Source organism: Erithacus rubecula (assembly GCF_903797595.1).
Source record: "Erithacus rubecula genome assembly, chromosome: 3".
In the NCBI taxonomy this organism is placed as follows: domain Eukaryota; kingdom Metazoa; phylum Chordata; class Aves; order Passeriformes; family Muscicapidae; genus Erithacus; species Erithacus rubecula.
This window is the reverse complement of record NC_136689.1, coordinates 22479952-22501994: the sequence shown is the minus strand read 5'-3', so window position 1 is coordinate 22501994 and position 22043 is coordinate 22479952. Positions and strand designations below refer to the sequence as shown.

At 35.3% G+C, this 22043-nt stretch overlaps 1 protein-coding gene across 3 annotated transcripts in view; it reads right to left on the bottom strand.

The window, feature by feature from the left end:
- The window catches only part of ANKIB1 (ankyrin repeat and IBR domain containing 1), an 87574-nt gene that overhangs the window by 9860 nt on the left and 55671 nt on the right, over positions 1–22043 (bottom strand). For all 3 annotated transcript variants that reach the window (XM_079299982.1, XM_079299983.1, XM_079299984.1), the window contains exons 5-12: positions 18730–18847; positions 14989–15197; positions 12737–12822; positions 10855–10999; positions 9376–9542; positions 5234–5322; positions 4088–4218; positions 197–331 (exon numbers count right to left, since the gene is read on the bottom strand). In XM_079299982.1, the coding sequence (XP_079156108.1) occupies positions 197–331; positions 4088–4218; positions 5234–5322; positions 9376–9542; positions 10855–10999; positions 12737–12822; positions 14989–15197; positions 18730–18847 (1080 nt within the window). The remainder of the gene's footprint in view (positions 1–196; positions 332–4087; positions 4219–5233; positions 5323–9375; positions 9543–10854; positions 11000–12736; positions 12823–14988; positions 15198–18729; positions 18848–22043) is intronic.

Genomic DNA, 22043 nt, shown 5'->3' with positions numbered 1-22043 from the left:
TGGTTGTTAACAAAGTCAAAAGCAGAAATCTTATGCATTCACAAATAAGTAGCTCTTTCTTTCTGTCTCTTTGATATGTTTAAGGTTGTATTTTTCTATTTGGAACTCTGGTTTGGAAGAATTTTGATTAAACTTATCCTGAATGCAGAACTGCAACCTTAGTGCTATTTTTCAAATACACACATTCATTTTTTACCTCTACTGTCATCTCCTTGGACTGCTCCTCTACATGCTGAATAACTTCATAGCGAGTGCATCTGTAGTAGCCTCCAGTGGAAGAGCTGTGCTTCTTCCATTCTTCTAAGCATATCCAGCAAAAGTCATATTTGCACTTCAGAAAAAAACAGGAGAAAGGAAAAAAAAAAAAGAAACTGAAATTTCTTAGATTTGTAGTTAGGCATCATTATTCCTCCATGGACAACTTAATTAGCAGCATTCTGAGTGCAAAAAAATTCTGAGGAGACTCCTTCCTATTGTACTTACTCAGGAGATCTGTTTAACAAACCATGTCAGTCATCATTTTTGTTAAGTTTTAAATGGAGGAAATAAATCAAATTATGAATACAGCTGATCAGGCCTGGCTTTTTTTGTTATTGTTAAAAAAGCAGTCCCATTTCTTTAAACAACACAGAAATTATTTACGAGAAACAATGAACTTTGTTTTTCCTAATATTACTTAAAAACCATGATTATTGGTGTTTTTCTTACATGGTGCTCCTGATACAAAATATTGATAACAACTACTAATGCAAGAGAGAAGTTTGAACATAAACTTTGATGAGTGATTACTTCCAGAGGAGCCTCTTCTGCACTGAGTAAAGTGCTTTCAAAATAGGTAAAATCTTACAAGGAGGTGCAAGGTGACTTATTCAGGCTTCTCTGCATCAGAGAAGATCAAACTGTTAAATATTATCAATTCAGCAGCGAGTTCTCAGCTAGTTAATTTCAAACTAACTGGAAGCTAATTATGAATGGATAAGCAAAAGACTTCACAATATTTCATGTATCATATTCATTTTATCTGTCTTATAGACAAGGAAAGAAAATTTACATTAATTAATATTAAGCCTTGAGTATTATTAGTGGCATTTGATAAATTAAATTGCATTTCTTCTCTCTTTGATAAGTTTGACTTTTCCAGGAATAACCTACTTGATACCAGATGTGTTTTTCTGTAGTTATTTTATACAGTCACTTAAGTATATTAGAGGAAAGAATGTAATCTAATTCTTGCATTGTACTTTTGCTAATTTTGTCTCAAAAATCAGTAGTGCTGATTTTCTTCTATAAAGCAATGAAGATAAAAATATTTCTTCTTGTTATTGTGCTCTTCTTTCTTTTTTTCAAACATTTTTTAAAGCTGCTGTTTTATAAAACTTGTGAGAAGTGCTGAGAATGAAGTACAACTGTGTATAAAAGTGTTAAGTGAGTATCACTACATCATTTGCCTACCCTTCAAACCCATTCATATTCATTATAAGAAAAAACAGTCTTTACAAAATAATCAAAAGATCATATGAAACAAGGTGTTTCACAAGCAACTGAACGAGTAAAGCTCGACTTCCTATTAATTTATGTATATATGCAGCATTCTCAGATCTCCCACATTATCTCCCATCTGACCACTCCCATTATATTTATCCTTTAATCTCCCATATCTCCAAAAGCCTCCTGAAAACCCAAGATTCACACAGTGTTCCCAGACTCTCCTCTCAGTATCTCAGTCTCATTAGACATTCAAAACCATATCAGCTATTTCTATACACCTCCCAAACCCAAATTCATTTTCAAGAAGGGCAAGAAGGACAACCCTGGAAATTACAGTCTGTCAGGCTGATTTCAGAGTAAAATAATGTAAAAGATTACTCTGGGAGGTACAGAATACACCTGGAGGACAATGCAGTCACCAGTCACAGCCAGCACAGCTTTATGAGGGGAGGTTGTGCTTGTTGAACCTGATTCCCTTCTGTGACAGGGTAACCCACCCAGCTGAACAAGGGAAGCCAGGTGATGTAACATTTTTTGGATTTGAGCAGAGCTTTTGAGACTCTCTCACAGCCTCCTTCTGGCCAAAACATCGAGCACAGCACTGGATAACCAGCTCTGTGCTACGTGATGGCTTCACCTGGACACAGCACTGGAAAGAATACTGAGTTTGCCAGTGGGCAAAATAAATGGGCAGGAGCAGATCACTCTCTTGAAGGCAGGAAAAGGTTCTTCACCCAGAGGGTGGCTGGGCTCTGGAACAGGCTCCCCAGGGAATGGTCTCAGCACCAGAGTTCAAGAAGTGTTTGGATAATGCTCTCAAGCATATGGTGTTACTCTTGGAGAGTAATACAGGGCCAGGAGCTGGATTTGTTAATCCTGGTGGATCCCTTCCAAATCAGCATATTCTATGATTAACTCCTGAGCTCTGTTTCATGTGTCTTTATGATCACTGAGCCTTGTATCATCATCACCTGGGCTTAACAAATCCCATCTGCTGCCTGGCCATGGTCTGAGCCAAGCAGAACAGGTAATTTCTGAGCAGGTAATAGCTGGGTAAGTATTTCAGCCTCTCTCTTGGTGGCAGTACAAGTGAAGTCTCTGCATCAAACAGCTACCAATTTTCATGAAACTTGCAGCAAATTACTATCTATTAATCTTCTCCTGTTCCTTGAAATCACAGTACACATAAGGCTAAAAAATGACTACAGATTGTAGTGGGCTTGAGCAGACCTCCCTGCAAAAAAAAGCAGAAGCTCCATCAGGAATTGTTACTTCATCAGAGGAAGCAACAAGTGAGGTGACCACTATTCCTTGAGTCCAAGCCCTGCAATGATCTTGAGGACACCCTTCCTCACCAGGCTGAGGGAAGGCAGCTGCTGTCTGCAGAGATTTCTCCATGACAAAAGAATCTGACTGTTTTAAGGACATTTCAAGCTGCCTATAAGCATCAAAAAAGCAGAGACCTCTGTTTGTCAGCTGGTGCCTAAGAACAGCAAATTATCTACACTCATCAGCATTTATTCTCCATTGTCTTCTCCAACCTGAAGGCACTTTGTTCAACTGAGCTCACTGGCAACAGTGGGAACAAACATACCTTACAGAGTTTTTAGAAGTATGGAATTTATGAGCTCTTTTCAAATTAATTTAAGACAAAAACCCCAAAAAACCCCAAACCAGCACACCTGGCATAAATCAAAATGTAGGAGAATGTTCTCAGCTGCCAATGATACCAAAAAAAGCCCCAATCTTCAATTCGTATCACAGAGAGAGAATATGTGGCACTATAAAGAAAATGGGATCTGCATAGCAATAGAGAGAGATATGCATATTCACAGAAAAATAAAGAGAATTACTTTCTAAATCTGTTAGCCTTTTTTTGTAGGCCAACTATGTCAAATGTTTGCTACTTTCTTATTTTTAATGATGCTCCTCAAAGAGGTAATAGTTATGTAAGATATTTCTGACATAAAGAAATAGTTTTCTAAATATGCTGCTTTTAACTAACTTGAGTGAAAAAGCATTTTCAAATGATACTGAACTCATGGCAAAAATATTTTTTCTATTTTGGTAGCACAGTGCAAACTTGTGACTAATTTTCTGGCTGCTGTCATCAATAAATTTCCTTTGGAATCACTCTGCTGTCTTTTCATTCCTACTGATTAATTCCTGTTTACAGTTTAGGTGAAAAACTTCTCTACCTTGTTGCTATGTTAGAGAACTAATGCAAAAGAAAAATATAGTAAGACAAAACCTTCATCAGACCTAAACCTTCCTTAAAGTCTTACACCTGCCAGTTAAAACTGTTCTTTCTCTTCTACATTATTAACAATGATTAAACCATCAATTATTTCTGCTTCAAACTGTATTGGTAATTATTCTTAGGTGTTTATGAAATTTCAATCATTATAATGTACACTTGTCAGCCAAGCAGATCTCAGTAAATATAACATTTTCTAAATACATGTAACCTACCATTTTCTCATTATCAAATTCTTTTAACAGGACCTTCAGAGGTTTTGGACCTCTGTTATCCTAAAATATATACAGAACACAGCTGAATTATGATTCCTCAAGAAATCCCATGATGGCTCCTTCTTACCTTTGCACACTGCATGTGGTTGCAGCCCTCATTCTTCTGGATTGGAGACTTGCAGTTGGCGCAGGGTTTGGAGTTGGTCAGTAACCACAGGCAGTTGGCAGCATCCTCATAGGCCTCACTCACTCCCACAACTGTTTGAGGGTGACAGGAGCATGTGGAGCATGAAGAACACACAGGTTGAAATTGTACTTGTGTAATATTTTGTGAGAATCAGATTAGGAATGATGCAAGTTTCCCTGTTTCTTGACAAAATATTGAAGTTTTTCTTGTTATATATTTCTCACATATATTTTATTATTACATTTTCTAATTTATAGATATATAGTATTAATACACTTATTATTTCAATGTATTTCCACGCATCTATTTTAATACAAATGTATACACAATATATGTGACAGTTACAATATATAAAGGGGCAAATACATATATGAAAAAAACAGGTATAGTTTGACAAAGTAGGGTGTATTTTGCCTCTTGGTAAAATCTTCTATGCTTTCCAAAATATTTATAGCATATTATGGAAAGGTTCTGGACTGTGGTAATCAAGTCACTATTCAAATTGCTGTCTTCTTTACTGTTTTTGTTAATGTTGACTAAGAAAATATCTGTCCTGTGTAAATCCAACCTTTATTTTTTTTTTAGTAAACGTTATATATCATTAAGCCATTTCCTACAACTCCCTTGCATTTCACCTTCAACCTCACTATTATCACCTCTTGGCTTGAATTAGTTTTAAAGCAATAAAAATATTCAATTTTTATTGAAGATAAATATTCAATCATGGGAGCAGACTGGGCTAAAAATCAAAATTGGACAGGGCAAATGAAATGATATACAGGAATAAACTGACTAATTAATGAAACAAAGCTTTAAAAGGAAGGGAAGGAGTTTTGCATACCCTGATCAAACCACACAGGTATTTGTGGGGAGGAATGTTCTATAAAGAACAGTCTACCATAGCAGTTAAACTGTAAACAGCCTCTCATTTAGGAGCATACTTGTCTTCCTCTTTTAACCCCATTTTTCAACCAATGTTGAAACCAGTTTTTACTTAATGCAACTAAAAAAAGCTAGATTAAAACTAAAATATCAAAATGGCAGTAAAATATCCATGCCCTCCCTCTGGCCCTGCATGGCTCTTACGTTCTTCTGGTTTCATTTCAGATATTTTCTGTAGCCAGTCCTTCCAGGTCTGGCAGTCACAGGGTTCATGTGCTTCACCAAGGCATTCCCTGAAAAAAAAGGGACAATTACTTACAAGTCTGAGATTTAGAATTAAAGTCAAAATTGGTTCAAGCCAAAAAAAAAAAAAAAAAAAAAAGACATGCTCACAAGCCTAGATGACCATTATTAATAAAGAATTTAAATGGGAAAGGAAAGAAGGAAGGAAAGGAAAAAGGAAAAGAAGGAAAGGAAGGGAAAGGAGGAAAGGAAAGGAAAGAAAGGAAAGAGGAAAGGAAAGGAAAGGAAAGGAAAGGAAGGAAAGGAAAGGAAAGGAAAGGAAAGGAAGGAAAGGAAAAGGAAAGGAAAGGAAAGTAAAGGAAGGAAAGGAAAGGAAAGAAAGAAAGGAAAGGAAAGGAAAAGGAAAGGAAAGGAAAGGAAAGGAAAGGAAAGGAAAGGAAAGGAAAGTTCTTAAAATTACAATCTGAAATATATCAGCTGGCTTGCAGTTTGTTCTTATACCTGTGTACTATTTTAGTGCCACAAAAATGCTCGTATAGTTACTGTGATAAAGGTAAACCAGACTACAGAGTTTATCTGAAAGTAGGTAGTTTGCCATAGCAGAAATGTATTTTGTGTAGAATTACTTGCATCTGCTTAGTTACAACAACCAACCTTTAACTAGATTCAAGCTTTTAATCTAGAACAAGATCAAAGCCCTTCAATACCAGCACTAAGTATTTATGGATATTTACTCCTTCCACCAGAGTCTCTTAAATGGGGGCTTGAACTTATTTACATGGACACATTGGAGTAATGAGTCTCTTGAGCTTCTCCTGAAGTTCTTACAAGGATTAAGGATGGCAGTGATTACTACACAGTGTCAGCAGATACATGGCTTCCAGATGGTGCTTCAGTGTGGATGTGTCAATATGCACTCTGGATTTGTAATAGCTCCTTTTTTTCTACTGGAATGGCAGCAAATAGCCTCAGACATCTGCCATATCAAAGCAAATGATTTCAGATGGGCACCAGCTGCATCAGAGCACACACAGGTTTGCTGCAGATCCAGTGGTGAACTGCTCTCTTGCAGTGCAAGTTCAGAAGCTACATCAATATTCTTCTGATTGCCCTTGTGCACATTTTAAGTAGGAATTCAGGAACAATAAAAAGGTTATGGAAACAGTTTTGAGCACTTTTCCCCTTAGCTAATCTGCTAACAAAAAGCTTAAATTCAGCACACATGCATCTCTGGTTTGGACTTAAGATCTTAGATGGGAAACATTGTACTTGAATGAGTAACTGGTCTGTAATAAAGTGATTTCAGCCTTGGTAGAAAGTTGACACCTTTCACATCTGTGGGACAGTAGGACACTTAAATCATTGACTTCAAGAGTGCCAAGACCCTCTCACAGTATATAATGGCAACCTCAGTTTTAAGTTAAAAGCTGACTGATTAGTCATCTTTTATGGGGGAAGGGTCATGGGTCTTTGATACTTTCAAATTTGTAAATTTGTGGATTTTTAATGAAGTGCAGTCATATCTATGTATAAATTTTTGTATCTATATATGACAGTTAAAACAATTGTTCAAGAACAACTTCTCATGGAGGAAATTCTTTCCTCAGCCTGCCCAAAACCAAGCATTTTTTATGCTGAGATGTCATTTTACTAGAGTAAGAGCATTGAGCCTACTGTTCATGAAAGTTTTTATGAAAGTTGTATTTTGGACAGACTTCCTGACAGCAGTGAATAAAGGAACTAACACTGAGCAGCTGTGGCAATTAACAGCATGAGCCTCCCCAGACACCTTGCTCAATACTCAGCAGGATGATTTATTTGAAGGCACAGTACACACTTATTAAAATTGTAGCAGGTTTCAACACAACAAGTTAAAATTCATGGAAGGGCTAAAAACATCACCAAAGAAGAATGTAATTCTGGACTTTTTTCCCTTTCATGATAATATATTTTGAACCAAAACAACAAAACATTGTTTCCTTGTGCTACTGAAACTGCATGGAGGGGGTTCTAACATGTTAAATGGATCTGACATAATTCATGAAGATTTGTGCACAGTTTTAATGTATACTACATTTAAATAATTCAGAATGCTTTCTCTGAAAGGGAATAGAATTTTGTATTTGCCACAATTGATTACATTTGTTGAAGACACTGTTAGAGTTGCATAATGAAAACTGAGTAAATTCTAGGGAACTCTGAAGAGGAACATTCCTACTCCTATATCAAAAACTGAAAAAAAAAAAGAAATTTCTCAATGGACTCAGAGAATTTTCTTGCTTTTATGAGCAGGAAGGCTATAGATATGAAAAAAGGTGATTATCTAGGGGTTGGTTTTCTAACACATAAATTCTGAAGAATTTCTTATTAAATGCAGCATCAATAATGTCTAAACTGTAGATTACCAGAGTAAAACTTGCAGAACTGACAGAAATATGGGACTGTGGGATATGCTGATTGAAATTTAAAGAGACTAAGCAAGCTCCTTTTAAACAGACAGTAATGATGAAAACTGTTGAACTGAGAATACACTTTTTCTCCAGAGTAACTCATCCATGCATAGAGTTTTTGTACTGTAGTGGGGTGTCCTTAGCAAATGGCTTTGATTTGAGGTACAGCAGGATGCTTTTGTTGCTAGTAGAACTTTTTTGCCATTGCTGAAACTCTCCATTCACTTTTGTGGGGATGAGAAAAGAGGCTTTGGAAAGCTCTTCTTGGACATTTTGTTGCTAACATGAGGTATTTTTCAAGACCTTAACTGAATTTGCTTGTGCAGTATTTAAAAGTATTAATGTAAAAAGATATACAGAAATATTATCAGGAGACATAAACCCACCCATTTCTCCTAAAAATTAGTCAGAGGATATTTTCACTCTCTGAGAACATTCTAGGGAGCTAGTGCATTCAGTCCAAAGGAAACAGAAGCTGCCATTGTCTGAAGGTTCATGTCAATATGACACTGAAGTGGTTTCAGATTCCTTCAGGTTAATGGAAAAATTGATTCTCTATCATCAGAAGCAAAGATGATGCTTGTGGAATAGCACTAAGATTTATTGTATGTTCATTGGTAGAAAAGATTTTCTGGTTTGTTCCCATGGGATTTGTTTGTTTCTGAGTTTTCCATATTGTAAATAACCTCTTCCCAAGAAGTTCTGTTTTCTGGCTTTTGTGGTTGTTTCATTAGGTCTGTTTTCTTTTTTTTTCCCCTCTTCCTTTCATTCATAAGGGGAAAGAACAAAAATCAGAAGCATCTTTCATTAAGAATTATGATATCTGGAATCAAGCAGATGGTTTAGGATGTCTTTGTATCATGGTTTCAATTGCAGAATTATGAGCTTGTCTGAATATCTGTACTTTGGTTGACCCTTTTTCATTCTCCAAAAACCTAAGGAAGTCCCACTACAATAGTCATAAATTGATAATATGAAGGAAACATAAGCCAAATCTTTTCTACTTTTGTTAATGCTGTTATGTCCTTTTCTAGGAAATGCTGAAGATTTGCAAGCTGACAGATGTTTTAAAAAATATCTGGCTTTTACTTCTTCTTAAGCTAGCATTCACCTTAAAACTCAGTAGAAGATAAGAAAAAGTGCTGAACCTGAAGTGAAGCAAAGATTGGAGTGATCCTCCAAACAGCATAGCTATGTGTGAAGGAATGGTCCTTCATGGCCCCATTTAAAGTTCATCTTCTTTGATGTGATTCTAGGAAAATTCAGAAGAGCTAAACATTGCTGGTTTTCTACACTACAATAGAGAATGTGCCATGTTTTGATTATATAACTGTCCAGAGACAAAAATCCTTGTTCCAATATCCCATTTCTCCTCTCTCCCCCTCAGAACAGAGTATCACAACACTCCATGCTGCTGTTTTTGCACCAAAACAGAGCCAATATGACTACTGGATTATAAATCTTTGCAGTACCCAAAATATTACAATGTGTGCACATGAGGTTATTAGTGTGTGGACAGAGGATGATATGGTCATAAACCATTCCTTCCTAATGTCTACCACACTCTTGGTGCCATGTGGGACTTTTTAATCAGTCCCTGGACTAGCAGTGACTGAGAGTTTATGCAGATGCAGGTAAGTTTCCAGTACTAACCAGCAGAATAGATGTCCTTTTCCACAATCTACTGCAGGGGCTTTCAGCATAGGGAAGTTAAGTGTATCTGATCCTGTAGAATTTGACCCTTGTCTTGTCAGCCTTACTGCTCTTTCACAGCCAGGTATAGGACACCATTTAATAGCAGGATTATTTTCAACAAAGGCCTGTGAGAAAAAAAAAAAAAAAGAGAAAAAGAGCAAAATATTGAACCACATAAGATCAGATTTCATCCTTCATATAAAACAATCTGTATTCATAATCCTCCTTTGAAGGAACAAAGACAAAAACTATAAGGACAGTCTTGTAGCTACAAGGACAGATTTTAAAATATAGTTCTAGAAAGGGAATAATTTAATTTCCACTTGTTTATTAGTACCAACAGTACTTCAGACTTACACTAAGAATGGAATTACTTACATTTCAAACAAAATGTTCAATCTGTCCAAGTCAATTCCTTTGTGATGTGGCTTACAGTAAACTTTTACTATATAAACATTGGCATTATGCTCATTAACAGAACTGTTTCTTTCAGCTGGAAAGAATGAAAATCTTACTGATTCAATAAAAATCCCACAATGAACCAGAAATCAGAACTAGACTAAACACAGTAATTTATTTCCCATCTTTACTGGCTAATGTAACAAGCCTTCTTCTGTATAAACTGTATCCAATAAATGGCAAAAAAAAAAGAAATTTTCACTACTTTGCTTCAAACCTATTCTGATCACCAGTCACTTGAAATAAAATATGTAAAAGATGAGTCAGATCTGGTAATTTAATTTGCATCTTACTGTGTATTAAAGAGACTTGTAGCAAAGAAGTATGCACTGTAAATGAAAAAATATTCTCTACTCTTCCCTGCCACCACTAATAAAGTAGCACATTTCTCAAGACTAGTTCATTACTACACTAGTATAAAAGAAGAAAGTTGAATTAAAAGATTGCTTTTAAAAACAAATTGCAATGATGAAAACAAATACATTAAAATAATACATTAAAAATCCAAGAACACTAAACCAAGCTTTTCTAACGTCCTCTACCCATATACAGCAGTCATGTCAAGCATTGTACCTAGGAAGTTTTTTAAAAGGAAATAGATATTATTTCTGAATGCAGTAAAAATAATCTGAAAGCTTAAAATTTCAGGTTGCAAACACAAATAACTCTGACTGATTAAAACCTTCATATCACCTGTTACAAAAATGAGTTTGAACAAATTATTTATTAATACTGCACTAGGCAGCATACTATGGAAATATAGCATTTCTACTTAAGGAATACATAACACATTTTCTTGTTTTCCTCTGTGGGTACAGCAAACATTGATATTATGTTATATAAGAGCCAATACATATTATTTATGAATTTCTACTTGGAAAGTTACAGACATATTGCAGCATTTCATACAGAAGCTTTAAGTTCCCTTTTATAAAATGGCATCGAGTTCAAGAGCACAAGAACAGTTTGATAATTTACCTTAATGTCAAATTGAAGGTATCTCTTGTCCATCTCCTTGGAAACCACACTTTCTATGATGTCTACAGGCACAAGCTGGAAACAATCATATGCTGGGCAAAAAATGTTGTGAGCTTCACCTTCCTGAATTTTCAGATTCAAAAAGCTGCCAGAATTTTGCCAGTCAGTATTTGTGAACAAAAAGTAAAAGTTAAAAGGCTGTTGAGTACCTTACACTATGTTCACAAGTATTCACAATGATTACTTTTTAAATAGAGATAAGAACTATCCCTTTCTGCTCAAAAGAGCTACAAATTTGATGAACAGCATAATTTAAAAAAATAACACTGTCATGGTTCAAACGTGAGCATCATCAGCAATATTAGCCTATGTTTGTGGTTTCCATCCTTGCCATTTATCAGACAGTTTCTGCAATGTTTAATTAACTGAGCATTATTTCTAACTTAAATCAAAACAGAATATGTAAGTGTAATTAATAAAGGAAATAATTAATTTAATAAGCAATTAATTTCTACAACTGTGCTAATAAAACTAGGTCTGTTTTGGATACAAATGTCTAAATGTGCCCTTATTAGTCCCTGACCACCAGAACACAAGACAGAACAAGCTCAATCTGCTGAAAGCTGGACTTTAACAGTTGCTGTTTAGTTTCAAAGCTGTAACAGGCTTATTAATCTGACATCAAGAATGATACCATTCTAACTTTAATAATTTAAAAGATAGGCAGTTATTTTAAGGTAGTCACTTGAGATCCTTTAATAGTTAAGGTAGAGATACCTGTCAATTCATCCCATCTTAGATTCGTATCTTAGAGCTGGGGTAACTCAATCCTGGCTATGCTCCAAGTGACTTAGGAAGACTGGCTCAGAAAGCTGAATTCCACCCTTGATGTGCCACCACAAATGCCACTGAACTGTGACTCGAGCCTGTGGCTCTGAGCTGGGCCCTGTGTCCTGCACAGAGGACACACAGTCCAGCAGCCAATTAGAAGCACCACATCAACCAGCAATCTCTTGGTAAACTCCTACATCCTGCCCAGGGATTTGCAAGGCAGGAGAAGCATGACTAACAATTTATTGCCTCTTGCCTCAAAGAACTGCCTTTGGAAAGCTCATGTGGAAAAGAACGTGCTCTTCCTTAGCACCAGGCCAGTGGGTTCACAGAAATGGGGCTGATCTTGCAGCAGGAATAGCTGTGCTGAAATGGTGCTGTAACAAGACACTACAGGGGTAGAGATCAATGTAGTCCAATCTCCTGAATGGGGACACAGATGAATATAAAGCACTGCATACAGATATAAATTATTCCTAGGAAATATGATTAATATTTATACTACCATAATTATCCACGTCTGAATTTTTCACCAGCATGACTACTCTGACCTATGGCAGTAACAAGAGCATTAGATTAATAGAACTTCTAAGTGAAATCTACCCTCTGTTATTAATCCTCAACATAAAGAAAGAATTTTAAATTGCTTTTCTGATTGGAAATGGATTCACAATGCCTAGGTTTAACGTGCTAAACTCAGAGATGGAATTAAGTATGTACTTAATTTAGAAACTGTAAACCCCAATGCTGCCAACACCACACACACACACACTGAACAAAATCAAGAGTGGGTTTATCTAATTAGACACAAGCTTAAAACATTTGATTAAGAATTTTTCTTAGTCAGAACCAAAACAAACATTACACTAAGCCTAAACTAGCTGGTAAACAGTTGTTTGAGTGACCAACTAAAATATTCAATAGGTTCAACCAGCAACTCTCTGAAACTCAGACAGTACTTTAACATTAGCTGTTCATGATCTCTGTCCTTTCCTCTTCAACATGGCAAGTATGGAAGTTTCTCAAATAATAAAGAAGTACATATACTCACGCCTCCCAGCAAGCTCTGCAGAAATCATGTCCACAAGCATATCCCTGGGTCTTCAACACAGAAATATTACCACTGCAAATGTCACACTGTAAAATGACAAAAATGCTTCTGATTAGAAACACCCTAAAACTTTTTATATTGATAGCAGAATGAGTTGTGTTGGAAAATCTCAGCAAAAGTTTAGACAAGCACTCAGTAAAGGAAAAAAAAATCTAACTGTATCCAGAAAAAAAAAAAAAAAGTTATTTAAGCTATAGGAATGGGAAAGATTTGGAATCGCTATTTAATACTCCCAAATCCAGAGAGCATACTTTGGGCTGCTTCCTTGGAGCTCAGGAAGTACTGCAGCCTGCAGAGTACTGGAATCTCAGAGTTAGAGTTATAAGGGCAAAAGGGAGCTGCATTTTTCATCAGTTTCACAGCCAGAAAATTAATTGGAGATGACAGAGGCTACAGGAAATGTTTAGCATCTCACAGAGTCAGGCCTAAATCAAGGTGGAACAGTTTGAGTATGCAGCAGCAGCAAATACTTTAGTAATAACACACATATATATTATTTTGTCAAAAAGAGTTTTGACGTTTTTTGATCAAAATGAAGAATGAGTTACACTACAAGTGCACCTATACTGCAGAAATAGGTACTAAAGAAAAATAGCACTGAATACTGAGACCCTTACTCTGAAATAGTTAAAGAGTAGGGGATGAAAATATTCACTGCTTATGGTTATGTGTGGAAATAAATATTAATGTTCTGCAAAAAATACAAAAGGATCTTTCTTTTCATTGAAACAAATACACTGTGAAAATGTAATTCAACTTTCAATGCATTATATGCATTAATCATATGTGTATATAATACACATATGGACATTCTCAGAAAGTTAGCCTGTGGTGTGCCACTTTAAGAGAGTTACATTACAGCTAAAACACAATCAAAGAAAACAAAAGGCCTTTCAAGTGAAGATATGAATTGTTCCTTCATTCATTTAACCATACTGTCTTGCCAAAATTAAATATTTTAGAATTTGACAATACTTTGAAAATAATCTCTATTAAATTTATACGAGCTGGAAATTTTGTTTAAAATGTATCTTTAAAGTAAGAAATTTAATGAATCCCTGAGTTCAAAACATCAAATAAAAACATTTACTGGAATTGTTTATAAAATAGGATGCAAATGCAAAACATATAAAGGAGATTTATACCTTGTGGCTTTATTTTATCTATCCCTTTTAGTTTTCATTTTCCTGACAAATGAGATTTGATAATTCAGATAAGATTCTTAAACCAACAGGAGGAACACTAAATGTGTAACTCTGGACTTGGCCTGAGACACACTAGATCTGTAATGGCAGTAATTTTCCAACTCTGTATTCCTGGCTTATGGACCACAATGAAAAACAAAACACACAATGTAAAAACTGAGGACATATAATCTCCTGTTCAACATTTTAATTAGGAATTATTCATGGACAATATTTAACAGCTAATGTAAATAAATGTACAATAACAATATATCTTCTATATAGCTTCTTTTACAGCATTTTGCAATTAAAGAAATAAAATATTTCTATGTAGGAATACAAAATCTTAATTTTGAGATTAAAGGATGATCCATTTCAATGAAAGACTGCATGTAATTTTCTAAAAAAATGCTTAGATCATGGAGCAATAGTTTTATAATGCTGCAGCTGTGGATTATTAAAAGAGAAACTCTGTCTTCCAAAAGAGCCACATTGATTTTAATGAAAGGCGCTTTCATATTTCAAATTTGCAATAGCTTTGTAAACTGCTTTAAGCAGCCCACACATAGTAAAAGTAATTATAAGCTTACAGTACACTAGTGGGCTGACATTTCAAAATGCAGACAAAGACAATTTTGTTTTCTAAAGAAAAAATTTTCAAAAGGCAGGGTTCACAGAACTGCATACACTCGGGGAAATGGATACAATGGAAGTGAACATCCTGATAGGGATAAGATGAAAAGTTCAAAAGAGCCAAATGCACTGATGTGACTGTAGCTGTCTAAAATGAGTGTTTGTGAGTGACAGCCAAGGTTAAAACAGTGGTTTATATTTGCCAGGATGCTGAACTGTTTCATCAGAATGTTTAAGGTTCACCACTTTTGGGAAGAGAAACACTTTACATTTCACAAAGGTATTTTTGGCAGCTCCCCTGTCTACACAGGTGCATTATGTTTAGAAAAACCAGCTGTTTTGCCCTGCTGGCTTAAGATCTACCAATAAATTTACCACAGCTGTCTCCATGTCTCCTGGTGAGGGGCTGCTCTCATCAGGGGAGGTGACAGAAGAGCGGGTGGTGCGGGGAGTCCGCGGGGAGGGCAGCGTGTCCCAGGCGTTGAACCCGCTCGGGGGCGGCGTCGGCATCTGAACCCCCGAGCGCTGGCAGCAGCTCTCGGGGTTACACATCCAGGCCTCCAGCAACTTCTCCCTGTCCCAGTCTCCAAGAAATGCAGAGACACGGGAAATTATGCACCTGACAATGTTCACAATATATTTTGCAACTGCAACCTCAAAAGGACACTAAACAAAAAAAATTAAATATAAGTAACTGTAATAAAGTGTGATTGAATGGAGCTTTAGACATTACATTTTAGAGAACACATTCCAAGATAATATGTAATGCAATGCATTTTTGTAAATAATTACATCACAAGCGTCTCATTTCCCTGTAATATGTCTTAACATTATTTTTGTTATTTATTTACAGCAATTGTAGTAGCTAGAAGACTCAGTTTAAAACCAGAACCATATTGACTTTCACAGACACAGAAAATATAACAGCCCTCACACCACTGAATTTTCATTATTTTTTCTTTCTAGGAAAAAAAAAATCTTTAATATGGATTCAATTTTATCTGTGGTTTTCTTTTTGGTTGTTTTTTTTTTTTTTTTTTTTTGCTTTGTTTTGTTTTTTAATGAAGCCAGGAAATATAGGAAAAAGACTATGATCAAACTGGATTACAAAAAGGTTTGTGACTTAATGAGTTTCCAGTCTTTACATATATATGTATATAAATGATGTGTTTCTGGGGAGGGGGAAAAAAATATCCACCTGAGTGCAAAGAAAATTTCATATATTCTCACTACATTTTTATTCTATAATAAAGTGTTAGTGAATGTTTTTTCTTTTATTTATAATTAACACTGCCCATTTATATACAAAAAAAACCCTAGTGAAACAAAATATAGTATCTTAAAATGAAATTAAATCTTTCTTCACAATTGTTTGAAATGCATTCTGTTTCTGATTCCTACAATTAATACCTAAGATATCTCCAGAATAGCAGTTTTTTCTACCAAAAATACTTTAAAGTTCTCATTTAAATATAAATCCATCACATTTCTATACAGATTTAAATCTACATTCATCAACGCTACACACAAACTTTAATTTCATAAATGATGAGAAATTTTCCAATTTTTCCTACTGCTTAAAACAACTATTTTAAAGTTTGGGGATTTTTTTAAGTGCTGGGTACTCCCAAAGAAACATCAACGTTATTAACCAAAATATGTTTTATTTTTATTCAATTTTATTTTTATCAGGAAAACCTAGTTTTCCTATACTGTATTAGTGCTGGGAAAAAAGATACATGTTTTAAGCACTGAACTTAGTAAAAGTATTGCCCCCTGTAAAAAAAAATTCTTTGAGCTGCAGATGATTTATTGATCAGGTCCTCACTTATCTAAGCTATAACATATCAGAGGTTAGTTTAATTTTATTTGTTTAAAGATATGGACCCTGAATACATTTACACTTCAAAAATTACAAATTTTATCAGCATTTTTCATACTACCCTGAGTTTACAACCTTTCAAAGAGGGGCTGACTGATGTTACAATACAGGTAAAATCTGCTAGAAATTTTCTTGACCTTCTTCGTTGCACTTATCTTTGAAATGAGCAAGGGTTAAGACATGTCACAGTGGATACACTGTGTTCTCTTTACTAACTTATGAATTTTAGTAAAACACAAGGTAGTTATATTTATTGAACTGCCTAATTTTTATCCTGAAATCCATTGCTGTATACTGAACTGAAAGAGAAACAATGTTGAAAAAAAACTTGTAGAAAAACTGTGAAGTTATATGCTTTCATGACTGACACATTAAGATGTTTTAATCTTGGCTTTAATTCTGCATATTTCTGTCTCTCAGTAAAAAAAAAAAAAAAAAAAGGAAAATACTGTTAATGTCAGTGTCAATAAATTGATATATTTGTACAATAAAAGAAAGTAAAGTTTGGTGGATTAACTATTATATGCCTGTAAACTATTAAACTTACTATGATCTAAACTTAAGTATGATCTTTCCAAGATTTTCAAACATGCTTTTCATACCTTGTGCGAATTAAACCAAGATTTCGCATTATTTTTTTGTGGATTTCAAGATTTAATGGGAAAAAAATTACAATTTGTCATTTGATGTCAATTCTCTAAACCTCTGTAAACACCCAAGTTATTTCCTTTTCTAAGCTGAATCAATACAGCTACAGGCAAAACAGTTGACTTTCTCATGACTTGCTAATTTTCCATGCTTCTTTCTGTGCACTGGCCAATTGCATTAAGTTACCAGAGCATCACTAAGGCAACATCAGTAGAATGACCTTTCCAACACAGACTGATTTCTTCTCAATTTTCAATTCCTGCTTGCTAGATGCTGGCAGGCATTTCTCCACAATTTACCTCACTGATTTTCTACTAATTGAAGACTGAGCTGAGAGTTTGAACAGTATTGCCACAGTTTTTCTCTTCAAAATATCTGCATAGGTTATGGAGCCTACTCAGTCAAATAATTTTCATAATTTTTGGTCTTACTGCAACTATTCTGGGAATACAACATAGTATTCAAATATTGCATACATTATAAATACAATACAAGAATTAAAAAAAGAATCAACATAGAAAAAATACATGTAAAGATTGTGCCTTAAATATCATTATAGTGACACAAGTTCATGTTTACTTAATTCAATGTTAAAATGTTAAAAGGAAAACAAATACCAGCTATGGAACATAATGTAAAAGAGATGAGTTTCAGGAACCACAACTCCTCATGAAAGTGTACCAAAAGCTGTGGGTTTAAAATAATGTCTTGTATTTCATTTTTACCTCTCCCACTGACTTTAACAAGAAGTCCACAAAAATACTAGAGTGTGAAAGCTTAATCCAGCAACACAGTGATAAGCATTCAAACCATTAACTGCCTGAGTAGCTCCCTTGGCATAAAATAACAATGCAGATGCTTCAGTAAGCATAAGTTTTGAATAATTGAATCAAAGCCTAAAGCTTACACCGAGTTTCAGAGATACTTTTGTCTGGAGAAAACACATTGAATTTGGTATATCCCCCTTCTGACAACCCCAGTTTAACTTGGACAAGAATACAGACTTATTTCAGTGAAAATAAACTAGTTACAGATATGCATATGGAAAAGCACACCCTGTATTAAAAGTGTAACTATAAAAAAACTCCTGCAAAGGACATACACTCATATAATTTAAAGCCCAAGGCAATTTCCAACCACTTATTACAATGGCCAGACTACTTTTATTGCAATAAAAAATAAATAAAAAATGTCGATCCAGTTTTATACACAAATACATAGTGGCAGAAAACTGAGAAAAACAGATTTGATGAATTGGATTTTTTTGACATATAAAAACATTGAGACACTCCTGTGTCTCTCACCAAAATAGGGTGGTTCTGTTTTTCCACATTGCTTAAGTCAAACTGACCTCCATTATAATTCCTAGTTCAAGTTCCTAGTTTGAATCACTTTTCTATCAGCTTCCCTGTCTGTCTCAATGCTTTTTGACATACTGCAGCTCTACTTCTTTCTGAAGTACTGTGTGCTCTGTTTCCTGCTATTAACCATTACTTCTCTTTTACTTGGAAATAAAGTGCAAACATAACACTGTGGTTTTGGAGTAGCTGAAAGCAGTTTCTTTAGACATTAAGGGTTGGGATTACCATGTGCCCGAAGCAGAGCTTCTGCAGTGAAGAGCGGGGCTTGAAGCATGTCAGCAGATTCCACAATCAGCATATCCTTAAGCCTTCGCAGGTCTTGAAGTCTTAGCCCCTCATATGGCTTTAAGAGGAAGAAAGATAATTTATGTCTAATGTTTTCAAGTTATTCTCCAATACAATATTAAAAAGAAAGCATTCAAAGCACTGTTACTGATCACCATCTCAACTGTGAGGCAGTATGGGACAAAATTTATTCACCGTGCACACCAATGACCGTGCAAAGCTATATGGAAACACTGTCATTTTGTAATATTTATAGTATGATTTTTGTAAACTACCAAATCTAAAAGCATTTCGTGCAGGTATAATGGAGAACTCTCTAAAGTTCTCCATTATAGCAGGAAGGCATCTTCAAATTATAAACTAGCCTAACACTAACTCTCTCTCCCAAAAAAAGCTGGATTTTCACAGAATCCAGATGAGCTTTGATTCAGTGATTAGGCCTCAGATATTGTGGAATAGGTATGAGAATGAATGACTAGATTTGAACTAAGGGTTTAGAGAAGAGCCAGACAAAGGACAGGTTATCATACACTGCATACAGATTCTCTGACAGTATGCACTAATTGAGACCTGTTAACTCTGAATTGGACTGGAGGAGGACACACTGAGACATTTGACAGTGAGAAGTTTGTGAGCAGAATCCACTGTCTGGATCTTCCACCCTTTCAGTCCTGAATAGGACAAATGAGACATATAGTGTTCATAGAAACACTATGAGGGTTCACTATGAAGGGTCCTTCAAATGTCATTTGTTCCAACCTTCTTCCTCAACCAATGTCACCTAGAGTCAACTGCCCAGGCCCATGTCCAGATGGCTTTTGGATATCTCCAAGGCTGGGGATATATTGTACATGGAGATATCAAAACTCTTTTTGAGAAACAATGGCCAAGTCTCATAGCCCTAGAGAGATCATTCAGCTGCCTTTCTGATCTGAAGATCCATACCCTTATTATAGCATTAAAAAAGGTCAAATCAGAAAGACAAAAAGAAGCAATTTTAGGATTCTGAATTAGCTCCAACCAAGAGAGCAGAGATACACAGATATGCTTGCAGACTCATTTTTAAAACTAAGAATGGAAGACTATGACAGCAAATAATGTATCTTAGTGTTGCACAGAGAAAATATCCCATAGGTAGGTAAAGAAAAAGAAAAGTAGGGAAGTCTGTAAAGAAAAAGGATATGTTAAAACCAGTATTCTTACATGCACTGGCTTTATTTATTTATTTAAAGGATAGCTAACAAAACATTTAAAGCATTTGACAGAAAGTGTTACATGCTCAGAACCAATCAGGAACCTGGCCACCAAAAGGCAATTTGGAGATGGAAGAACACAGCAGCAGCAGTAGTGACAGATAATGACAGTTAGGATTATGCATCATTATTTACTAGCTATATTTTGATTTTATGTTGACCATAGCTCCAGTATTAGGTTATAAGGACACAAATGTATGTGTACATACACAGCCACAAAGCAAAAGACTGGTTCTGTCCTCAAAAGCTTGCAATCTAAGTAAAAGTCTGCTGTCCCCTTTAAGGATAACAAGCAGAAAGCAGAAGTGATGGGGAGAATGGATACCCTGGGTTTCTGAATGATTTTGTTCTTTTGAGACACCTACTCTAAAAATATAACTTGCTTCCTGTATTCCAGACATCATAATTAACTCTACAATGCATCTAAAATCATAACTGACTCACACAAGGATGTCTCCTGTTACCTAATCAGTGAAATAAACAGGTGCTTCTCCATACTAGAAACTTTGTCATCAGCAAGAGTAATGGTCCGCAGATCTGCATTGGCTCTTTGTTCTTTATGAGAAAGCAAGCAAACCAGAAGAGAAATGACCTGTGAGTGTCCTGACCTGTATCTTGATTGCTCAAGTTCAGGCAGTTTCTGTATTTCCTTCCAGTGCTGATCATGCATGACTCAGTAAAGGACAATCTGAACGTTAATGGCTTGCACTGAAATAAATCTGGGCCACTTGGATTAAGAGCATTCTGGAATTTGACTGACCTTCTTAACTTATTACAAAAGAGATAATTTTGAAAAAACATTTCAGAGAGACAGAGACGGAAACAACTGTGTGCCAGAATGATTATAATTGTGCTGTATGTACAGAAAAAAATAGAAGCAAAATGGTCATGACTGAATCTGAACTCCATTTTGAATTGCAACTGTAAAGCAATCAGCTGTGTCAGCACAACAGTACTCAATTTTTGAAGACCATACACACCATAAGAAAAAATATCTTTTCTGTTAAACTTGAAACATATAAGCATATTTTAGGGCCTGGTATTTAATCCTGAAATGCAGATATGCTCAGAATTATATTTAACTGATTGGTTCTAGGTCAAACACTGGCAAGTATCTCTCCTTGAGTAACAGACTACTATATCATCTCAGCTGGAGCATTCCACAACTCAGCGGGAGTTCTGGATATTCAGTTTTCAAGAATCTTAGTTTTATCTTTTTAAATAATGAGGGAAATATTCCCTAAGAATGTGTTTGAAACATCAGACATTTGTTTCATGAAGTAACATATGAACCCACAGAAGGAGCTGAAAGAAAAGAAATTTTAGACTGGCACCATCAAGAAGGTTGATCTGGAAATTCCAGAGTGAAGACTTTATACAATGGGAACCTTAAAAATGTTATTGTGTACAAGACAGTCTTGTAGAGATTTTTGAAGATACAGTCTTTAGTTATGAGGATGTACATCCAGTATGCAATATCACAGAGATCTGTTTTTTACTACTTCAGACACTGATGGCTTATCTCTGCAATGCCATGTGCTGTAGAGAATTTTGATTACAGTTTATGATGCTTGGAGACCTCCTTTAATGGTCATTTCTGGAAGAACTCTATCGATATTTGCTGTGAAAAAGACATTGTTCAATATTAGCAGCATTTAACTACACAATGATTTTGAGATACTCTATTAGTTACACTGTAATGCATTGTAGAGTTACTCACTACAGATTCCAACACTTCTGTACTCTCAAAAGCCTTTCTTTGAAATTATTTTCTTTTCCAGTTTTCACTACTAACATTTAGATAGCATAAATTATACTTTTTTTTTCTCTTGAAAGTACTTTTAGTATGTAAGCTGGTTATTTTAACAGTTCATTTCAAACTATTATTACTTTCTTTTCTTTTAAAACATCATTAAAATGGACAGGGGCAAAGTAACTCTTTGCTACCGTGATGACTATATAATTAAATGGTGTCAAAACACTTCATGTAAACATCCTTCT